Source organism: Elaeis guineensis, chromosome 6, assembly GCF_000442705.2.
Source record: "Elaeis guineensis isolate ETL-2024a chromosome 6, EG11, whole genome shotgun sequence".
NCBI classification, from domain to species: domain Eukaryota; kingdom Viridiplantae; phylum Streptophyta; class Magnoliopsida; order Arecales; family Arecaceae; genus Elaeis; species Elaeis guineensis.
In genome coordinates this window covers 119,854,665-119,878,563 of record NC_025998.2, presented here as the reverse complement: position 1 = coordinate 119,878,563, position 23,899 = coordinate 119,854,665, and the positions used below count along the sequence as shown (strand labels likewise).

The window sequence follows — 23,899 nt, the reverse complement described above, 5'->3', positions numbered from 1 at the left end:
CTCGATCGCGAGCGATCACCGATGCTCGCACGGACACCGGCTTGGAGCAGTTGAATAGGGAAGCTTGGACGGTGGCTAAGATTCATCGGTGCTCGCATGAAGCCGTGAGGGCTCGGATGGCGACATTTCATAAAGGGCTTCCTTAAATTGATGGAGGTTTTCAATACTTTTCTGTCTAAGTGGCATAACCAAACTTATTTGAGGAGCTGAGTTAACAACATCCCAACGCTCCTCCACAGAGTATTGGTTTATATATATATATATATATATATATATATATATTATATATATATATATATATATAATATATAAATATAAAGTTAAGATATATTAGAAATTAAATAAAAAGATTATTTTTTCACTTGATGAAAAAAATAACTTATCCACCTAGGTAGGTAAGACTTTCTTCCCTTTTTATTGATAAACATTGTCCATAGAAAAATAATTTATCCACCTAGAAAAACCTGAGAATATGAATAAGTTAGTTAATAAAAAATTAACCAATTTTTCTATAATATTTATCCTTCTATAATATTTATCCATAAAGAAATGAATCCTTGATGAATTGTTTACCCATCAAAGTAGAAGCGCAACTGTATTTTTATTTCTTCCTAAATTATCTGTCCTTCTATTCCACAAAGCTTCCCTACACGATCTACCATGGCCACCATGTTCATATCCCCCTGCCGTCCCATCTATTTTTCTTTCCTCCAAAACTGCATGCCCTCTAGACCCCATTTTCTCCTTCCCCCATATTTGGATGAACTTAAGATCAGACATCAGTGTATGGATTTGCCTTAACAAAACTGTCAATACTTACATTATTACATAGCTTAATGGAATAGTACTTACATACTTCATCATCTACCTTAGATCTCCACCGTAACAGAAACATAGCCAAGCCTTGTCCTCAGAATGCAAGAGCATGCTTTATAGATTCTACTTCTCTCTTGTAGGCAAAGCCTCAAAATGACCACTGTCTTGAAATCTCCATGTGCTGCTTCCATCTGAAATTTCATTTTCATCTACTCTATTCTCATCTTTGAAGCTGAATTATAACAAGAATCGCGCTCGCCATTTTGTATTTGCATATCGTTCCATGAGGAAAAGCATAATATTCTAGTCCAATTTTCTCCATTACAATTGCTTCTCATGCAAACCAAACATAATGCCTCCAAGGGAGGGTGAGTCCAAGCATGATAATACTTGGCAACAAGCTAAGTTACTTTAAAGGAATAGCCCATGCAACTTTCTAATCATATACTGCTAAATTATAAACAGACAAATCCTGAGGTTTGCTAGAGAATGACTACTAGAGTAAAATAGTGATCAGTTGGCTTCATGAGATAAATGAAGTTACAGAAGATGTATGAAATTACAGACTCATAGTACAAATACAATTTAAACTTCAACACAACTTTTTCCACAAAGGCTTGTTCCTGTGATAAAACCCAGAGAGAATGCCTTCCCCATCCTTCCATACACAACTGCAACATTAGAGCAGAAGAGACACAATTATCGTGGTCAGCAACTTTTTAAATTATAAAAATACACATAATAAAGATGAATCTTGGAAGAGTTTCCCCTGCCAATTTTGGACCAGCTTGCACCCTTTCTTTGAAATCATTGAGAAAAGGATAACTGAACCAAAGATTTAGGCTCGCACTCGCAATAATAAAAATGAAACAAATAAAAACACTATCATTATTAAAAGCCTTTCTCCATCAAATCCGCCGAAGGTTATAGAGCTGATTCTATATAGTCCTGAAGGTTCTGTGAAAGAAGGGAGAAGAATTTATAAACAAAGCAAATCATTGACATCCCAACCCATGCAGAATTGTATATCAGAAAACCAAAACCAAAAAGATTGAATTGCTTGTGAAAAAAATAAAACAAACCCTAAAATCTCTTAATCTGAAAGAACAATGAGAGGAAAAATAATCAAATGCCTGAAAAATTACAAACAATAGTTATACAGTGCTCAAATAGAAATTATCCAAAACTATTAGAAATTTTCAAGTATAAAAAACTGCAGAAACAGAAAAGAAACAGCAAGCAGAATCACCATTTAATATCAGATATCGAAGGAAAAGATTCATCACCACCAAGTATGAGGCCAACAAAAATTTAATCTTTGACGCCTAAACAATAATATTCATTATCTAATACAAACTGATCTCTAGAACTTTTCATCCAAAAGAACTTTTAAAAAAAAAAAAAATGAACAGAAGTTACAAAAAAAAAAGGATTCAGAAGAAGGAAGACAAAAAAAAAAAAAAAAAAAAAAAAAGAAAAAAGAAAAAAGCCATTTTTGAAATTCAGCCTATAGAGAAGCAGAACCAAACCTCAGAAAACAATTATTTTTTAAAAAGAAACATCTTTGATGATACTTACGAGAGGAAAGATAATAAAAATCCGATCTTTGACAAAGAAACCTCAAAATAAAAGCAAAACCAGTAGATAATTGGCAAAAATGGCTACCAAAACTGGAAGCTCAGTATCTGACCTCCATTCCGAAGGCTGCTGCCTCAGACGACGGTGACATCGGCATCGTCGACGACGAGATCTCCATTGATGAGCTCCCTGTAGGCAGCCACCGGCCAGATGAAGCCCCTCCAGATGAGGCGATTGGCAAGGGGAACGTCGATGATGATCTCCTTCTGCGTGGGCTTCTTCTCGTCCCTAATGGCAATCAAGTAGCTCCGGCCGACCCACCCGATCCATCCAGCGATGTAGAGGAAGAGGAGGCCCGGGGTGATGAACTCGCCCCAGTGGCGCTGGTCGCCGCTGACGATGAGGTGGGGGAGGCCGTCGGAGCCGCAGAGGAGGCCGAACTTGCCGTAGTTTTCAAACCGGCGCTTGGTCTTCTCCATGGTGGCCTTAATGGCGAGGGCTGGGGCGGAGTCCGGCGCGTACTTCTTGAGGGACGCCTCCAGCTTCTTCAGCGATTGCTTCTCCCGCTTCGCGAAGGCCTTGGACTCCTTGCACGGGGTCAGCCCGGCGATGTCGGCGGCGGCCGGCGGCGGCGCGGCAGCGGAGGAGAGGAGGATCGAGGACAGAGCCACGGCGGCGGAGAAGGTCTTGAGAGACGAGGAAACGTCTTGGTTTTCTTGAGTTTGAGAGGAAGCGCAGGAGATGGAGAGCCGGGGTTTGGGGTGGAGACGGGCGAGTCGGGGTTTGGAGGAGAACGAGTTGGAGAGGGTGGTGGAATGGATGGAGGTGAGACTGGCCATTTTGCTCCTCTCTCTCTCTCTCTCTCTCTCTCTCTCTCTCTGTGTGTTCTTGTTTTCGATTTGTTAAAGAAGACGGGAAGAAAAGGAGGGGAGATAAGATGGAGATAAAAAGGATTTGGGTGGGCAGGGGAGGGGAGGGATAAGGTGGAACGAGGGAAGGTGTGAGGTGGCGGGTGGTGATTGGCTGAGGGCGTATGTTGTGGGTGTGTACCTGGGATTTTCCTTCAATCTCATGGCTGTGGTGAATGGTGAGCCCACAGAGACCATGTTATCTTTATTTGATTGATTATAAGTTGCTTAAACCAATAAACTTTGTTGTATATTATGTATACAATATTTTATGAAAGATTCAGTTTAGCTGGTCCAGTCCTGCTGCATCATCTTCAGATGGTGGCCTTGATGTAGGGATGGCAATCAAGTGTGGTTAGACTACATACAGATGGCCTTGATGGAGAGATGCAGGATTGGTTAAAAAATCTGCTGATTCCAACTGATTGTTTTATTAAACAGATCAAAAATATAAATATAAATCTGATTATTTTATTAAAAAGATAAATTAATCTAATCTATGATAGATTAAATCAAATTAAACTGGTTAAATAAGTTAAGCATCGCCCCTACCTTGATGGCTGTAGAGATGATGTACTTATATGGAAATAATATTTAATAGGCTAATGTAATAAAAAAAAAATGAACAAAAATGATATGGTGAATCGTAGAAGGGCAAAAAGGGGAATGAAAACACCAGATCTGTTCAACGGGGCAGATGGATTCATTCATACATTGAATCAGAACTTCTAAAGGAAACTGCAGAATCTAAAGATATATACATCACAGAGACAATGAAACCTCAATGTAAAATCTAGATGACTGAAAACAAGAGTGAAAAATGTGGGTTGTTTCATATAAAGTTCCAGAACATATCACCAAATCAATGTAAATAAGTGATCGTAAATGCCCTGTTATGTTGACAATTGTTTACTCTTTAGCATATTTGAGCCATCATGTCAAATTCATTGTTTGAATTGAAGGCGCTTTTCTCATCTCAGAAATTTTTCATATCATTAGGGATATCACTAAATGGCCCACTCTTTAGCTAGATTTGCTTGCAACCAAAAATGTTCAACATCATGAGATTATTCCCCTGGACTATCTGCAATTTTATTGTATCATCATCTTTTAACAACAGAGGACAAGGGAGTTTTATACAGGTTGGTTTTTGAACAAGACTGCAAACTAAAGGTAATAGACCTAAATATTTTAGAGCTAGAAGGATATTGCTTTTATTTTTGTTAAAAGAAAACCCTGTTAATGGAATAGACTCACAAAAATTACAAAACAAGAGGGAACATACGTAAGACCACTGAATTTGAGAAAACCTTAGAAAAGAAGCGGAAGGATGGGAATCATAAGCACAGAAGAGGAAAAAAAATATCAGCTCCAAAGTAATGGAGCAAGACTTGTTTATGTTTGATCATAGGTCAAAATAAATTTGTTTAGCAGACAGGCAAGCAGCAGAACCAGCGGTAAATGTTTCGGGAATAAAAAACAAATAGACAAGCCTGCTCCAGGAACTGAAGCCCATACCAACAGACTGATTAGAGACATTTCCAATTTTTCATACCCTCAAGACTGCCTGTGCCATCTCTTAGTAGTTAAATAATCATCAGAATGCTTGGTCATCCTCAAAGAATCTACCAATAGCATATAGACAACTCTCACAATTTCAGAGTAGCTAGAAAGCCACCATATATTTTCATTGAGAAGCTAGCAATGGAGTTCACGGCTACAATATTTTTCCTTGAAAAAATCCAACAACAAGACCATTCAACAAGACAGAAACTGGATGAAATTTGCTCTAGTAAACCATGTCATGCCCACAACTTTCGAAGGTTTTGGTATTAACAGCCAAAATTGCATCAAGCAGCACCTTTTTCCTCGAACTTCTTGACAACTCTGTAGGGTAAATGGAAATGAACTCAATAGGCAACCTTTGTGGAGGACAATCGAATTCTGGTAGCTGTCAACACACACCAAATGCTAATAAGTGTTAACTTCTCATATATGGCCTATGAGTTTTGAATAATGGCAATTAGAATTTGCACGGAATAGCAAAGCCTTGTCCATTTGAAATAAAACTTAATAATTATGTGAAAAGGCAGCAGGATCTAAAATGACTTCACAAGTTGATCAACAAATGAGTAAAGACATTCCTCAAAAACCAAAAAAAAAAGGGGGAGTAAATACAGGAAGCATAAAATAACTTTTAATCATTCCCATTGGAATTTGTCTCAAGGACATAACATTTAGCATATGATTTTGTGTGCTCACGCATCTCTCAGAGAGAGACACAACCAGCGAGAGAGAGAGAGAGAGAGAGAGAGAGAGAGCACCAGTTTGATGTCACCACAGTATGTCTCCTGAGAGAAACTCTAACGCAGGCTACGATTAAGCAAGCTTTGAAAAGATAAATATAGATCCTTGTTATCTGTACCAAATATCTCTTCTGCTTTTTTTAGAGTTTCCTGCAAATCAGTAGAAGGAATGTGCCAAATTATCTTACCACTGACTTGACAGATAAGGATATTTGTCACATAAGGAGTCAATCTGCAAGTGGCAAAGTATGCAACTACTTACTTCCCGCGACTGTTTGTGAGCATTGAGCTCCTTGATGTTAGCTAAAAATGCACCAAACTGCTCATATGAGAGTCGGCTCCTGAAATGCACAAGAATTGGATCAGCCTTATAACAAACTGGCATTAGTTAATCCACTATAGCATGTCCAAAAGCATGTACTGACCTAGCTTGACGGAAGAACTCCTTTCCATCAATACGGGGAGTGCGTCCTGAAAATTTGAACCACACATTAAGTAATTTATCAGAAGCTTGGTAGTATAAAGCATGAATCACCATACATATAATAGCAAAATGGGACAGTAAAACGAGTTGACTGTTTCTGGTGAAACTCAGAATAGCTTCAAAGGATGGTCATTGACTTGGATGAAAGCCCTTGAATTTATCTGAAGACAAACTAGACAAAAAACATATGGTATTATCTATATATATTTGGCATACATTGCCATCATCCATTGTTCCAAATTATGCATTTAGCTACTAATTTGTGAATTTTATTTAGAAATATTGCTATTACCTTTTAATAATATTAACTACCTATCTAGAGTATACAAGAATACCATAATACTTACATTAATTTTAAAATATCTTATGATTTACTAATAATTATTAAATTTTCCAGATTTTCATGTTTCAAAACTGTTCTCCCCTTATCTTCCAACTTTAGAGTGTGTAATTCTAGCATTGACCCATTTCTGTCCAAGATCATCCAAAACACAATAATTTATGGTCCTAGGCAACCAAAAGAAATTCTAAACTATGAATTTGGCTGGTAATCATAAACCTGGCATAGAGCGCCCGCGAGGAGGAGAGCTAGCTGCTGAGGACTGTTGGCTTGATGGATACCATGGTGACATTGCAATGTGCCCTTCAAAGCGAGATTTTGTCGGTGAAGTGGCACCAGACGTCAATTTTGGCGATCCTGCAGTAGAATGTGCTCTAGGGGACCCACTAGTTGACGTTATTTTTGGTGTAGCATTTGGAGTTAGACGTGGGGTGATATGTGGAGTGATGAATTTCGATCCAGCTGGTTTCGTTGCTGTAACAAGATAGCTCAATTTCATCAACATGTCATTCTGACCATGATCATAAAATATAAGGTTATAGATGTACCATCTTGAATCATATTTCCCATTTCTGCGGATACACTGACTAAATTTGATGCAGAGCGGCTACGGGTCCCTTCATCTTTTGCATAAGTAGGAAAGCAGCCATGCATGCAAACAACAATAAGAAAAGATTTCTTCTTTTTTTTTTTGTGTGTGAAATAAGAAAGATTTCAATATGGCAAAACAAACACGTAAACAAAGGGTTCGTAAGCCAAAACAAAAAAACCTTTCCAAGAAGATGCTTTGGCAATTGACTGATCATAGGTCCTTATGTCAACAGTTTCTTGTGGCTGCTAAGGACAGCAAAAGTAGATCAATAGTAAAAGAAAAAGAAAATCAGATCATCATAATTCATTGCGCTATTAGAGTTTCAATGACAATGGGGAGAATTGTATCACAGAAAGCTTCTAAAGATGCATCAGGAGTCGTAATTGCAAATAATTGGATGTACTTACAGATGAATTATCATCATTCAGGGACTGCATCAAATGCCTCTTGAATGTTTCCAACTGCCAAAGTAAACAGTGTCTTAAATTTTCTAATGAAGAAATTGGTATAGAACATGACAATTCCAGATAGAAATGGCTAGCATGTAATGAAGCATACGCTGTCATAAAATAAGTTGCAACAAAATTAATATATAATTTGCCTCAAGTTGTTTAGCATACCCCATATAGTGACATAATTTTTTACGCTATAACAATAGGCTTGCCAGAAACTTAGGCTACATTTTTGAATAAGACTAGCAAAGATAAAAGAAAGAACACTTACTGGACATGTTACCAATAACAGGCCATTAGTCCAATGCTCTGACATGTCAATCAATTAAGAACCTATTGCATCAGTGACAGCACATCTCTGTTCAAGAATGACTGCTTGCATCATGTAAGCAATACTCTGCCAGTTGTGATGCAGATGATTTTGGTGCAACTTGCAGCCAACTTCATTTTTAACAGTTGCCCCACATACTCTCCACAGACCATTTCATTAACCCTGAGTATACATAGCTAATCATTTTCATACAAAAAGCTATTCTGTATCTATTCTTTTTTAGACCCTGAAGATCTTATGTCGAGGAGCTTTGACTTTACAATTGAAAAGTTAATTGAACTAACTAAAGAATGTTCTTGTATTCTATATTTCTATTCAAAGATCAAATTATTATCTCAGAAAGGATTCTCTGCAAAAACTACTAAGAGGCCACTCAAAAGAAATTCATTGGTTCCCAATTATGGTAAACAACATAACACAAACTTTTCTAAAAGAAACAAAGTTAACTACGAGGAAGGTCAACTATGATTTACCAAGCACTACTGCAAGCAGCTGCACTATTTTATGTGTCATTACATATGCATTAAAAGAACACATCTTAAAATTGCATCTTTCTAACCTGATGAATGAAGCTTCTATTGAAGATGTTTTTTTTGTCTTTTTGTCACCATGTGCAAGTGTTCTTGTGTTAAACCTAATGAAAATTTTATAGATGGTTGTATATCATCGAGCTGTGAACCTGAATCCTTTTAATAATATCTAAGAATTTACTAGCCATGTTCAATTAGGTGGCATTTGATGACCCAAATAGAATCACCACAGTGATCTAACAATGATCCAAATCCTAAGGTGACCTGATCCCTAATGATCAAAGATCACCGCATTTAATAGACCATGGTCCAATGATTAAAGATCCCCAAATATCCGCAAATAATCTGTTTGGTATTCCATGGAAATCCAAAATCAATGGCCATATAATATCAAAACTTCCCGCCATACATTCCATAAAAATAAATAAAATATATTATAAGTCCTATAAGAATATATTTATTAGTCATACAAATTATTAATCATATAAAAATATATTAATTGTTATTATGAAATTAATATTTTTATTTATACTTATAATATATTATTTATTCATACTAATATTTTATTTTGATTAGAAAAATAAGGCAAATAAAATTAATATATTAAATAATTTCATTATATAAATATAAAGTAAAATAAGATATATCTACTCTAATGTAAAATTATCATTCAATCATAATATGACAATAATATAATTAATAATATTATTATAATTTAATATATATTATAAATATAATACATAATATCAATATAATATAATATCAGATATTTAATATTGATATATTATATTAACAGTATTTTGATATATCAGTTTTTTCTACTAGACTGAGAGATTTTTATCCTCAAATTTCAGCCCAAGATCACACTACCGAGTGATCTTGGATTCCTGACCTCAAGGACGTATGTCCCATCACCGAGTTTGGTGGTGATTTGAGGAATGAGGATAATTTGGGATCACTACCATGTAAGATCACTATGGTGCAACTAAACACGGTGATCTTATCACCTCCACCCACATCACCCTTGATATTGGGTTGATCATCCCATATCAAACGCCTCCTTAGGTTCTTCTCCTTCAAGACTTCTACATAAGTTGTTGAGAACTGTAACCTTATGTGAAAAGACTTCGTCATCCGAAAACAAGCATCAATGTCTAACATGAGACAAAGAAATCCTCTCTTTTTTGAGAAATCTTGCAGCCGATGACCTAATTTGCCAATACCAACGAAAAAATGCACACCAATGAACTCACGTCAAGCCCACGATTAACAAGAAAATATCAAAACTGGCTTTGGTCAACCAAAAGGAACTTTCTATTGAAGGAAACATAAAGTATATCTCAAAACATAAATAAACTAAAAGTACAATTTTTTAATGTCATAAATAATAGAAATTAAAGACAAAAGGTGAATATAAGAGACATCCAACAAGTCATGTTCCTAACTAAAGCACAAAGCATCATATTCTTGGATAATTCCAATATCTCTCATTTTTAAATTTTCCACAAAAGAAAATCCATTTTAGTTTTGCAAAATTTTATGCTTTATTATAAAGACACAAGCTACATTTGTAAAAGTTGAGGCAATGAAAATATACTGCTTGTTTAAAAATTCTTTTAAGACAATAGTTGTTCATGATTATCAAGGTGATTGCAGCAAACCAACAAAATATATTAGTTGTGGCTAGCTCAAAATCTCCATATGCATCGAATCCAACTAGAAGTAAAAATGTAGAGGGTTCTACAAAATCAAAGCCACTCAAAGAAATGATCTTGGTCATGGATTTGGACATAGGATTTTAGTACAGAAATTTGTCATGGTAGCAATTCTCTCTTAATTATCAGAAAAAATTTTGGATAATTCATGAATTTTTCATTGACCATATGGTTCTTTAAGCAATCCTCTCAAGTAATCAACTATACACACTAAATTACAATCATTCAACAATTCACAAGTGACTTAATCATGGTAAACAAAAAAGCTATTGAAGAAACACTCACAGATTACGGATCAGTGGCATTGTCACTTCTTGTTGCCGTTGTAAGTGGTTAATTGTTCTTACATCTGCATGCTTGTTTAAACATGAGTAGATATATAAAAGCATTTTATAAGTTTTCATTCACTTTTTTTTAATCGATTTTTAACTGTCCACAATCTTTCCAATCATTTGGCAAAATCTGTACATGATTTCAGAATTCTAGTTATTTCCCCTTCAGAAAATTGTTCCTAGACCCTCTGTTACTAGTATCACAAGAACCCTAGAAAAATTAAAGCATTGTTTTTGTTCTGAAACCTGTCAAGATTCTTCATAGTATTGTTCTTGAAAGATTCACCAAATGGGCACATTTCATACCATACAAGATGATAGCAGATGAACTTATTCTTCAATATGTAGGTTGTCACTATGGAGTATCGAAGGCTGCTATTTCCAATAAAGATGAAGAAGAGATTGCAAGCTATTTACTTATCTTTGCAGAAGTAAACGAGAACTAAGCTTGTCTTTGCTAGTGCCTCGCCACCTGATACGGTGCACAGTGACATGGTGAATGGGAGTTAAGTGAAAAGATGCAATCCTTTACCGAAGATCATCTTAGACTATCGCATCAAATTTAACCAAATCTTTAGTTTGAAGCAAAAGAATATGACTTCAACATGAACAATCCAGTGCTGAAGTCCTAGTCAAAAATAAATCGACTAAAATGGTGGAAGAAAAGTCTCAAATTAAGATTATTTACCCTACATTATTACAATGGCTTTAGGATTTGCCTTTCTGCCACATAAACAACATTTTGTCCCCTTTCATGGCCCAAAACAGGCAGGTACAAGCTTCTCAAGCATTTATTAGGCTCATTTTTCCCTCTTCAATTCATGCAGGTATAGCTGATTCATGCTCACCTCCTTCCCCTCTCACGACCAAAAATCTGTATCCATTGTATCCATCATCACGGATCCTGAATGAAAATATGGATAAATCTAGTGCAACTATAATATATAAATCTAGTGATCAAATTCAGACTCCCCACACAATTCACATTAGTGTCTCTTCAATAAAAAGATAGGATTTTGCTATTACATATGCTCCTGATTCCAGCAGCAATAGGCCAATTCCTTCGATGGATCAGGGCATCAGATATTCAAAACTAAATTATGTATATAAGGTAAAACCTTTAGCAGCACTCCAATCAAACATCAAGAACTACTAAATTGCATGTGTTGACTATTAAATTAACCTAAATAGAAAAGGTTAAATTAAAGAAAATGGAGGAAAGAAGAGCGGATCGCACCTTTGCTAAATCCCGGGCTAACTTCTTCGATGTCTGAGCCAGCAAATCGCGCTCCTTTGACAGCTTAATCTAATCAAAAAAATCAAAAAGAATCTTTTTATTCTTCATGCCTAACTAACAAAGTAACAAGCAACAAATTACTATCACATGCAGCAAAAGAGGCTTCAAGGTCTCACATTATCCTCAAGGGAAACTCTCAGCCTGGCATCGGCCTCTTGGAACATCCGGTCGAGCTGCGAGAGCTTGTCCTGGAGCTCCGCGATCGCACGATCCTTCTCCGCCACCTTCTGCCGCAGATTCCCGTTCTCCAATTCCAGCTTCGACACCCGGGACGCGATCGCCATGGAGGTGATCTTCCTCGCCAGGTCCAGCTGCTCGTAAGGATCCGTCGGGATCACCGCCAGGATCTCGTCCGGCAGATGGAAGTCCGTCCCGCTGCCGCTCTGCGTCATCTCCACCGTAAAACCCTAACCCTAGCTCCGGATCAAAAAATATCAGAACCCCAACGAAGGCTTAATGGGGGTTTTGATTGGAATCTTTTGGGGATCGATTTCGCTTCCCCCGCTGCCTGGCTCTCGACTCCCTCCCTCGGCCTTGATGATATCGCCGCTTGGCCGTTGCTTAAGATCTGGGGGGAGTGATATATCGATTTTTCTCGTGCGAAGATTGCTGTTTCGGAGCTGTTGGCGCTCTTGTCCTCCCTCGGATAGTGGGTTCGGTGTACTGGTGAGACCATGGAACAGCGAATTCGAATTTTGGCTTTCCCGGGATACGCTGTTCGGAGCAAGTCCGGTTCCGCCCTCAAAATTCAAATTCGCCAAGACGTCGCATCATGCCACCTCACGCTGGAGTAATATTATTATGAGTAAATTATAGCCACCTCCGTCAAAATGTTGAGGCAAGTACGTATTTCTTCCTATATTTTAAAAATATATATATTCTACCATTTAATTTTTATTATATACATATCATATAATCTGTTATTAATATTTTTTTAAATAAACTAATGATCTTACCAGCATTTTCACTATCTAACTTATTTGATTCTTAAAATATTTTATATTTTTTTGATAAATTTTTATTTTTTATATTTAATTAAAAAATTATATATATATATATATACATATATATATATATATATATATATGTATATATATATATATATACATATATATATATATATATGTATATATTCGAAACATTGAATAGGATTATATAAATAATCCAAATCTTAAGAATGGTCAGAATAATTTATTTTATTATTTATTATTAAGCCTTAAGGCTGTTGTTGCGGAACAAATAGTCCATTGCACAATGCGAATGGATTAATTTACTCTTGATCATTATTTTTAAATTTTAAATAAAATTATTTTATCAAATAGAGTAAAACAGTTTGTTCTAGGTTAATTTGTTAAGAAAATATTGCTCACTTTTCAAAATATTATTTCAATCTTAAAAAAATTAAAATTAAATTATACTATTTTCATGGACTAAAAGAGAACGAGTAGAGAACTTCTTATATCATTTAAGCATCTTTTTTTCAACCCCACCCAAAACTGATGAGACTTTGAGATTTATGCATTAATATTTTGTGCACATAGTCCACAATAGTACATTATTAGCATATAAGCTGTACGATTCAAAGATATAATTATTATTTTTGAATTGTTCTTTAGCAGTATAATAAATTAATTCAAAATGCCGTATAAACTAGTCTAGACCGTGATGGAGCCATTACAATATTCTGATAGACATTACATGAAACCATATAGTAAATTGATATGCATAAGCTAGGGTGTAGGTTATGCCAAAGTTTAGATATCTCGATTGGCTTAAATTTGAGTCAAAATCATATTATAAACATATAATCATTATATATGATATCAAATAACTTTTTATAATAGATTAAAAATATATATATTTGTTATATATTTTTTATTATATATAATTATTATATTATATCAAATAAATTATGAATGTTAGATACATTTATTTGAAATATTTTGTAATGGTTGTCATGTTTGTATAACAAACAAAAATCACCATTCTATAATCCATAATTATTTTTTTATATTTTTAGCATCATCCCTCATGCCCTGACCTATTGATTTAATTAATATATAATATTTTTTTGGTACGTAATCAATATATGGTTTTTACTTTACTAACGATGATGCAAAATGTAAGAACAATTTAAATCATGTTCTTTTTAGAACTCTAAAAATATAAAATAATTTTATGAAACTAATCTAGCAAAAAAAATTGTTTTGAAAATATATCCTACATCAAGTGTATTATATATTATAAAATTGGTAAAAAGGAAAATAGCCACACATAAATCTCCAAGGGCCCATTTGGATGATTGGTCTCACTATTTAGGATAAGGCTCGATTCAAATAAAATTAAATTAAGGAGGGAAGCAACCATGAGAAAGAAGAATGAACTAATAATTATAAAGACTAAGGACCAAGATAATCCAATGCTCTCTATTAGGACAATTCAACCGACCCCCGACTCCGACTCTATATCGACTGAATGAACATATTATGCCAACTCACAATCGATTGACCGACCGACAGTCGGCTATTATCAACCAACAACAGACAACTCGGTTAACCTTCGATCGAAAACCATCCGCATATCAGAATTACCGATCGATACTCATTCGGATCTCCAGGACTATCGACTTACCACTATTACCGACATATAGTCGGCCTATCTTCTCAACACACCTAACTACTACAAATGGTTATCGATTACGTGTCACAGTCATTAGTGGGCATAAATAACCTATTAACTCTATGATTATGGTCTGATAATTTAGTACCATAAAAAGCGGGACCACATATTGGATAGTTACATCAGAATCATTTATAAAAAGAAAGTAAATGAACAGCACAGATAAGACAATTCTAGGCTAATATCCTGCCATTTCAATTACTCATTATCTGCTATTCACCAACTCCCCGCTGACTTAAGCATCGGAGGGTCCCTGCCGGACACAATTTTGGTCTGTGAGGACTTTATTTTGCAGGTGCTCTTCACCGGCGATAGGCGACAGAGGATTGGCCGCAATAGATTAGTACGTCAGATAGGGGGAAACTACAATCAACCATATCGAAAATCAGAGCTTAACACTTGACTAGATTGGCGAGGTAGTATTTCCATCAGAAAGATGTTCTTCCCCCATCTCCAGTGGTAGAGCCTAGTTCTTCGTGTCCTATGGTCACCACAAACACACAGATTGCTGCACTCATGCAGCAAATGAAGGGTTTGACGGAGGCAGTCCAAAGTCTCCAGCAGTAGCAAATCCAGTAGCAACAGCAGCCTTCGGTGGAGCAGCCGGTGGCTCAGTCAGTGCCACCTAGGCACAGTCGCCATTCACCACGACGCTCACCCTCTTCATCTCTAGAGCGACGACCGTCTCGACATCCTCATCGAGATGGACAGTCACATTTTCGGCACTTCTACCGTACCATCCATCATTCATGGCATTCTCCCTCTCCTTTTCGTGCACACAGATCAGGAAGGAAAAGTGATCGCGAACTCTTTTTGCTTCTTCCTCTTCAAGCTCTTCAGGGGGTTCTATCCTTGTAGTTTTCCAACAACGACGGCTTGACGACTATGAACGTAAGTTCAAGGAGATCGACCATCGACTCGTCCGACTTCAGGTGGAAGATCGAAAGTCCTCCAGCAATTATGACTTCCACACTGTCCAGTCTCTCTCTCAGTGCATCCTGGATGAACCGATTTTTTCTCGATTCAAAATACCACAGATGGAGCCATACGACGGCTCCACCAATCCGATAGACCATCTGAAGAACTATAAGGCTCTTATGATGATTCAGGGGACAACGGACGTCCTCTTATGCATCAGCTTCTCGGCAACTATTCAGAAAGCTGCTCGAGCCTGGTATTCTGAGCTCCAATCGAGAAGTATTAACTCCTTTGAGCAGCTCGAGCATTCTTTCATGACCCACTTCAGCACTAGCTGAAGGCTACCACGAACATCAGACAGTCTCTTCTCCATCAAGCAAGGTGAGATAGAGACGCTGAGGAACTTTATGGCTCGTTTTAATGTAGCTACACTTGAGGTCAAGGACCTCAATGAAAATATGGCTATATCGATCATGAAGAGGGATCTGAGAGGATTGAGATTCACCTACTCTCTAGACAAGACTCTCCCTCAGACCTATGCTGAACTTTTAGAGAGTGTGTATAAGTATATTCGCACGGATGAAGCTGCTTCTGACTAACGTCAGACAGAAGAAAAAAGTCAGAAGAAGAAATAAAAAAAAAATGAAGCTCCAACGGAATCAAGTAGGCCGACTATCAATAAGCGAGCTTCACCTCGACGACGGAGTCTGAAGTCGAATAACTATGGCAGGTATGACTCCTATACTCCTCTTTCTACTCTCCATGCACAGATCCTGATAGAAATTAAAGGAGAAGAGTACTTACGACACCCCCCACCAATGAAAATATCGTGGAGGAGTCGAGACAGGAAGAAGTACTGTCGATTTCATCATGATCACGGTCACGATATCGAACAGTGTATCCAACTCAGGGATGAAATAGAGGCCCTGATTCGACGAGGTTATCTCAAAAAGTTCCGACGAGATCGTCCGACTCAACCTCCCATCGACCAACAACTTCAGCCACAAACTGATGAGACACTCAACAATCGACCAACGACGGGAGTAATCAACATGATCTCCGGGCAATAGAAGAACTGGAGGGCAACTTTCGAAGAAGAGTCGACGAAGAAATGATGACTCGACAATATAATTACCTTTTCAGAAGATGATGTTCAGAGAATACAAACTCTCCATGATGATGCTGCCGTTGTCTCAACAATGATAGTAAATTATGATGTAAAAAGAATTTTAGTAGATAATGAAAGCTCGACGGATGTTTTATTTTACTTGACTGTCTCTCAAATGCAACTACCAACTGATCGGCTCAAGAGAGTCTCGACGCTATTAGTCGGCTTCACTGAAGATACAAGTATTGTGGAAGAAAAAATTACTCTCTCATTAATCGCAGGAACTGAACCACAACAGAGTACTGTTCTCGTGACATTCACGGTTGTCCGAATTTTCTTGACTTATAATGCCATATGCGGATGACCTGGACTTAATGCTCTGAGAGCAGTAGTCTCGACTTATTATCTACTAGTTCAATTTTCGATAAGAAATGGAGTCGGAGAGATGTGTGGAGATCAACAACTTATCCGACACTGCTTCTTAGTTTTCATATAAAATAATCAACCTAAAGACTCTTTGTCCGTTGATAAATTGGATCAAAGAGAAAATAAAGAGAGGGATGAACCAGCCGAACAATTGATTTCAATCCCACTAAAAGAAGAAGATCTTAAGAAGATGGTTCAAATTGGATCACAGTTGTCTGATCCGGAGCGGTAGCAACTAATAAATCTACTCAGAACAAACGCCGACATTTTTGTTTGGTTAGCTGCTGATATGCCAGGCATTCCTCCAAAGATAATAACCCACCGGCTAAACATTGATCCAAAGATTAAGCCGGTGAGACAAAAGAAAAAATCTTTTGCTCTTGAAAGATAAAAGATCATCGACGAAGAAGTCGACAAGCTCTTCGCAGCTGACTTCATCAGAAAACTATTTATCCCAATTAGCTCGCCAATATAGTGATAGTGAGAAAGGCCAATGAGAAGTAGAGAATCTGCATCGACTATACGAATCTGAATGAAGCTTGTCCGAAAGATAGTTTTTCACTGTAAAAAATTAATCAACTAGTTGATGCGACTTTGAGACACCGACTCTTAAGCTTTATGGATATCTTTGTAGGCTATAATTAGATCTGGATGACACCCGAAAATGAAGAGCACACAGCCTTTGTAACTGACAAAGGTATCTACTGTTATAAAGTAATACCTTTTGATCTAAAAAATACTGGAGCCACATATCAGTGGCTAGTTAACAAAATCTTCAAGGCACAAATCGGGCAAAATGTGGAAGTTTATGTGGACGATATGCTGGTGAAAAATTCTCAAACTACTGATCATATTCGGGATTTCGAAGAAGCCTTCAGCACACTTCGATGACATTAGATGAAGCTGAATCCGACTAAGTGTGCATTTGAAGTAATTTCTGAGAAGTTTCTCAGATTTCTCGTGTCACAACGAAGAATCGAAGTCAATTTCAAAAAAATAAATACTATCATCAACATGAAGTATCCAAACTCTAAGAAAGAGATACAGCAGCTTAACGGAAGGATCGTCACACTCAGTCGATTCATATCAAGGTCGGCAGAAAGATGCTTGTCCTTTTTCAAGATCTTGAGACAATCAAACGACTTCATATGGTCAGATGAGTGTCGACAATCCTTCGAAGATCTAAAAAGATATCTGGCGTCTCCACCATTGCTTACAAAGCTAAAGGTTAGAGAAACTATGTATCTCTACTTAGAGATTTCGATGGAGGCAGTTAGTTCGATACTCGTCCAAGAGAATGAAAATCGAATTCAACGATCGATTTATTATACTAGCAAGGTGCTTCACAATACCGAAGTAAGATATTTAAGAGTAGAGAAGATGATCTACAATCTAATCATATCATTATAATGACTTCATCCATATTTTCAAGCACATCCTATTGTCATCTTGACAGATCAGTCATTGAAGATAATTTTATGCCGACCTGATACTTCAGATCGAATGGCAAAGTGAGTAATAAAACTTAGTGAGTTTGATATCTAATATCGTCCACGTCCATCAATGAAGGCACAAGTTTTGACTGACTTCGTCATCAAGTGTATAATACCTGATAATAATCCTGGGGATGAAGGTAATGATAAAATAAAGCAAGCTCTGATTCTTGAGCCCGACTTAAGTCGGCATGGGTGCTACATATTGATGGAGCATATAATACACAAGGCAGTGGAGCTGGTCTCATCCTCACCACTTTTGAAAGGATTATAACTAAATATGCTCTTCGATTTAATTTCAAAACTTCAAATAACCAAATCGAATATGAAGCACTCTTAGCTGATTTGAAGATTGCCAAAGAGCTTGACATCAACAATCTGAAGGTCTTCACCAACTCACAATTGATTATCAGATAGGTCAAGGGCAAATTTGAATCCTGAGACTCTATTATGATGAAATATCTTCAGAAGGTAAAAAATCTTACGTCCACTTTGAAGTATTTTGAGATCTTTTACATCTCAAGAGCAGAAAATGCTCGAGCCGACTCACTTTCACGACTCACAACAACTTCTTTCAACTCGCTGGATCGAACATTCGTCGAATATCTTGAACAACCGAGTATTGATAGAAGTGCTATAGATCACCGATGAACCAAGCTGGATGGATCCAATTATTCAGTACTTGACTGATGGAACTCTATCTATGGATCTCTCAAAAGCCAAATGACTCAGATGGATGGCCTCACAATATATTTTGATGAATGGTCAACTATATAAGAGGTCGTTCTCTCTTTCTTTACTGAAGTATTTGGGACTGACAGATGCTGACTATGCACTCAAAGAAGTTTACGAAGAAATTTATGAAAATCACTTAAGGGCAAATCTTTGACTTACAAAGTCTTACGACAAGGATATTATTGACCCACCATGAAGAAAGATACAGTCGAACTTGTCCGAAGGTATGAATCATGTCAAAAATATGCAAATATACAACACCAATCAGCTAGTCAGCTGACATCAATTATTGCATCATGGCCCTTCGCACAATGGAAGATTGACATACTTGGTCCTTTTCCTTCGATATCTGGTTAGAAAAAGTTCATAGTGGTCGCTATCGATTACTTCACCAAATGGATGGAAGCTGAACCTCTGGTACAAATCACTGAAAGTAAGATAGAAGACTTCATTCAGAAATCAATCATATACAAATTCGATCTACCATATACTATCATTACCGACAATAATCGACAATTCGACAATCATAACTTCAAAGAATTTTGTGCAAAATTACATATTACGTACAAACTTACATCAGTCGGCCATCCACAATCCAACGATGAAGTAAAAGTGATGAACCGAACAATCTTGCATGGACTTAAAACCAGATTGAATGAAGCTAAAGGCTTCTGGGTGGAAGAACTATATCCGATCTTATGGGCATATTGAATGACTCCTCGCATACCAACGAGAGAATCGTCATTCAATCTAGCTTATGAAACTGAAACGATGATTCCACTTGAGATCGAATTACCATCAGCAAAGGTGGAGCAATACAGTGAGCCGAGCAATTTAGAATGTCAGAGAGCCGATCTAGTCTTACTTTCAGAAGTCCGACAGCAAGCTCAAGTTCGGATGACAGCATATCGACAAAGAGTAGCCCGGTATTATAATTCAAAAGTTAAGCCGAAGGTTTTCCATCCAAGATATCTGATCCTAAGAAAGACAGAAGTTTTAAAATCTCTAGATCAGAAAAAATTATCTTCAAATTGAGAAGGACCTTATAGAATAATCAAGATACTTAGATCAGATGCATATCGGCTAAAAACCTTGAGGGAACAGCTATTTCGCGAATGTGGAATGCTGACAACTTAAAGATATATTATCAATAGAGTTGTTTATGTGTACAGTTTTCAGAATGAAATATTGAATTTCAGAATCACAAAAGTTTTGATGAATTACAAAGTGATAATAGATCGATAAATGGACGATCAATTCTTATCGACTATATTTTAGTTTTTTACTGTAAAAATCGATAAATCAACTATATCTCGATTTTCACTATAAAAATCGACATACCGACTGTATCTCGATATTGACTATATTTCGATTTTTCACTGTAAAAGCTGACTCTAGTCGAACGACTATTTATGCTGACTTAGTTTTAACTAAGCAGAATATAATGCCAATACGATCCAGATCGAATTAGAATTATACCGACTTGACTATGGTCAGTCGAAGGATATTCGGCTTACCATCGTTTATCAGATAAGTAGACATATTAACTCGACCACGATCGATCGAAAGATATTCGGTTTATTACCGTTTATCCTAATACCTAAAATGTAAGTATGTTAATTAATATTCGACTAACGGATGATTCTATAATTACTACCGAATGTTCAACTTGTCGATCGATATTCGACTGTCTGACTATAATTCTACGACAATAAAAGTATACACAAGGATTTGCACTTAGAAAAAATTCTTTCATTCATTGAAAAAAAATTACAAAATTGGATCGAAATCCGATTATAAAAGTTTCTGATTACAAAAAAAAAGTAAAAATGTTACACCGATCACCAATTGTTGTCTTCGTCTCCTTGCTCCGACGCAGCTTCGACGACTGAAATGACTTTTGGTACAGTCGGTGCAGCCCCTTCTTCAGCAGCTTCATCTTTCGGGTAGGAGGAATGATACTACTCAAGTTCAGATCTGGGTACAACTTTTCTATCGTATCTCAACCATCCTCGTATCCGATGCAGTAAGAAGCGAACCCACCTTCGAGGATTTCTTCCTTGAACTCTTCTGAGTTCTTGAAGTTCTCGATGGCTTGATTCAGAGATTTCCTTGCTGACTTTGCTTCAGCTTTTGCCAACTCCGCGTTAGCTCTCACGGAGGCCGACTCAGCATCGGCCAGTGCCAACTTTTTCAGGATGGCCCAATGTTTTCCATGTTCAGCTTCAAGCTCGTCAATGCATCCATCCCTCTCTCGCCAGAGCCGATGGATGGAGTGCTTCTTGGTCTTGATCCGCAACTTAAGAGACAAGATATTCTGGCGAGCCGACTTAAGTTCGGCTCCGGAGGATTGTAGATTGGCAGTCAAGCGGGAGACTTCTTCCTAAAGCTTTGCCTCCCACTCAGATGCTGCCTGAAGTTGTTCGAGGGCAGCCATTTTCTCAACGGTGACGATCGTTATCTTATCCAACTATGGGCGATGAAAGTCGGTAATCTTTCGATAGCGGACCTCCAGATCATGCATATCGTGTGCCCACTGAAAGTAGAAGATAAATCAAGTCAGACAAAAAAAAAAGAAAAAGGTGTCGAAAAACTTACCCCGAGTATCATCGGGTAAAAGAAAAAAAATATCTCAACTACTGTCCGATTCTTTTTATTCTCCCGATCAGTCAGAAAAAGAGTAGCTTGGATGAGCCGCTTAGTCAATGCCAGATTGGCCAAGGCCGATTCACCCTCAGAAATTCTGATGTCAAAAAGAACGAGATAGCCCATCGACGATCCATCATTTGTCGAAGTCATCGGTGCCTTCCCCTGATATCCTATCGACAGCCTCGCGCTTGAAAATGCAGGAAAGTCGGCACTCGCTGCGCCCGAGAACAGTCTATTACCAGAATGACTGGTGCAACCGTAAACTATTTTGGTTCAGTCGCGACCTCCGCCCCCGTCCGAACCTCTGCTAATGGAGCTGTCAATGGTGCTGCTGCAGCTTCATCCTCTCTCGTCGTTCTATCTTCAATAGACGGCACTTTAGGAAGTGTTGTTAGGGCCGACAATGCCAAAACAGGTTCGGGAATTGATTCCGATGGAATATTGGATTTTCTCGCCGATGCAGACAGAGTGGCAACCCGACTCTTCTTTGACGGTTGAGAAGGGCCAGCTTTGGATGTTGCCTTCTTCTTGACAATGTGCTGACAAATATCGGCAGAGGACACTCATATCCTCGGCTGCATGGTTGTAATTAGAATAAAAAATTAGTACAGCTAAGAAATAAACAAAAGCAAAAAGTAAACAGCCGACTATGTTATACCTAAAGAAGTGACCGAACTAAACCTAACATCATAGAGAGCTTGTTCGGTCATCAGCTCTCGCTGTGGTGGAATTGCCATGTCCTTCAGTCGGTGGAAATCTTTCCAATCATCGACCTCCACTCTCGTTGGGGTCGGTCCTTGGATCACCCCAGCACGAAGAAAAGTCCCAGGAAAAAGAAGAAGAAATAAAAAAGAATTGGTTCTTCCATCCATGACTGGACGATAGAAAATCGGTGATGAAAGAAAGGCCTTTTCTCAGATTGAAGAACTACCAACCCTTGGCCTTAGGATGAAGATGAAGGACCAAGAAAGTTCAAAAGAGAGAAGGACGAGGCTCAGTCAGTATGAGCCGACATAGCAAAGCAAAACTGATAATTAGTCGGATGGAGTTCGAAGCCAGCTGAGCAGGACAGAGACCGTAATAGTCAAGAAGATTTTGGATGAACTCCAAAATCGAGAATCGAAGATCGGCCTGACGGTCTTCGATATAAAATATGATCTGGCCCAGAGGAGGAGAGTTAATCTGACCGTCTGCACCAGGAGTAAAGAGCTGATACTGCTCTCAGAGCCGTTCAACATTGAGCTCGGATAAGGAAGAAGTTTTCATTTTCGGACATGAAGGAGAGTCATTGGTCGGATTTCCTGACCGACTATCCCGAGAAAAAGAAGCCCTAGCCATAAAGATAGAAAACTAGAGAAAATCCTAAAACGAAAATCCAAAGGGGAGAAGGATCCAAGGATGAGAAAACTTGATCTGAAAGCCAAAGAAAGTGCAAAGAAGAAGACTCGAAAAACTCCTGGTACTAGGGTAGCAGAAGCTTCTGTTGCAGAGGATGCTGACAAATATAAAAGTAAAGTCTGGCTGAAAGCGACTCCATATATATAGAATCTCTTAACGGTCCGGATAAAATCGGCCAAATCTGAACCTTCTCAGGTGTCGACATATGGTAACATCTTGACTGACCATTGGTCGGATGGTTCGATGCACCTGCTCTTGATCGTGCCATCTCATCGTTATCCGCGTGAACAGCTCCGACCCAATAATATTCAGACACGTGGCCAAGATCTACTAGTCAGAATCAAATCATCCGGACATCCTGAACATAAATTATCTTATCGAAATGACAGCCTAATAATGATTTCACAACTACCGAAACAGCAAAACGGCCGGAGATCTCTCGTATTCCAAAAATTATAAAGGCCAGCAGCATAATCGAGGCTCGAGGTAACATATGATGACTCCCTTCTTCCAACATGATAGACCACATGATAATATACATATCGGACCATCTTGGACTTGAGAGTGAGGGATAACTATTGGGACAATTCAACCGATCTCCGACTCCGACTCTACATCGGTCGAATGAACATATTATACCGACTCACAATCGATTGACCGACCGATAGTCAGCTATTATCAACCAACAATAGACAACTCGATTAACCTCCAACTGAAGACCATCGACATATCAGAATTATCGACCGATGCTCATTCAGATCTCCAGGACTACCGACTTACCACTATTACCGATATATAGTCGGTCTATCTTT

General features: G+C 37.7%; 2 protein-coding genes across 3 annotated transcripts; both read right to left on the bottom strand.

Moving 5' to 3' along the window:
- Positions 1 to 1,226: 1,226 nt before the first annotated feature.
- On the bottom strand, positions 1,227 to 3,305 carry LOC105046752 (photosystem I reaction center subunit III, chloroplastic). Its single transcript, XM_029265047.2, has 2 exons — positions 2,507 to 3,305; positions 1,227 to 1,487 (listed from the first exon to the last, which is right to left on the bottom strand). Exon 1 carries the CDS (start codon positions 3,231 to 3,233, stop codon positions 2,529 to 2,531), a length of 705 nt encoding a protein of 234 aa, XP_029120880.2. The 5' UTR covers positions 3,234 to 3,305; the 3' UTR covers positions 1,227 to 1,487; positions 2,507 to 2,528.
- On the bottom strand, positions 3,244 to 12,332 carry LOC105046753 (uncharacterized protein At4g15545). Of its 2 annotated transcripts, none has more exons than XM_010925447.4 (10): positions 11,798 to 12,332; positions 11,622 to 11,690; positions 7,432 to 7,485; positions 7,203 to 7,269; positions 6,981 to 7,055; positions 6,652 to 6,906; positions 6,034 to 6,079; positions 5,871 to 5,949; positions 5,627 to 5,758; positions 3,244 to 5,253 (listed from the first exon to the last, which is right to left on the bottom strand). In XM_010925447.4, exons 1-9 carry the CDS (start codon positions 12,071 to 12,073, stop codon positions 5,666 to 5,668), a joined length of 1,014 nt encoding a protein of 337 aa, XP_010923749.1. In that variant the 5' UTR covers positions 12,074 to 12,332; the 3' UTR covers positions 3,244 to 5,253; positions 5,627 to 5,665. The 2 variants fall into 2 exon arrangements, with proteins under 2 accessions (XP_010923749.1, XP_010923750.1); XM_010925448.4 differs by having other exon boundaries at positions 7,203 to 7,266; positions 11,798 to 12,330.
- Between the last annotated feature and the right edge of the window lie 11,567 nt (positions 12,333 to 23,899).

Coding starts and splice junctions, on each gene's coding strand:
- LOC105046752 (XM_029265047.2), bottom strand. CDS start 3,233: ATGGCCAGTCTCACCTCCATCCATTCCACCACCCTCTCCAACTCGTTC.
- LOC105046753 (XM_010925447.4), bottom strand. CDS start 12,073: ATGACGCAGAGCGGCAGCGGGACGGACTTCCATCTGCCGGACGAGATC. Junction 11,691..11,797: donor GAGTTTCCCTTGAGGATAAT/GTGAGACCTTGA, acceptor TTTTTTGATTAG/ATTAAGCTGTCAAAGGAGCG. Junction 5,759..5,870: donor CTCACAAACAGTCGCGGGAA/GTAAGTAGTTGC, acceptor ACTGATTTGCAG/GAAACTCTAAAAAAAGCAGA.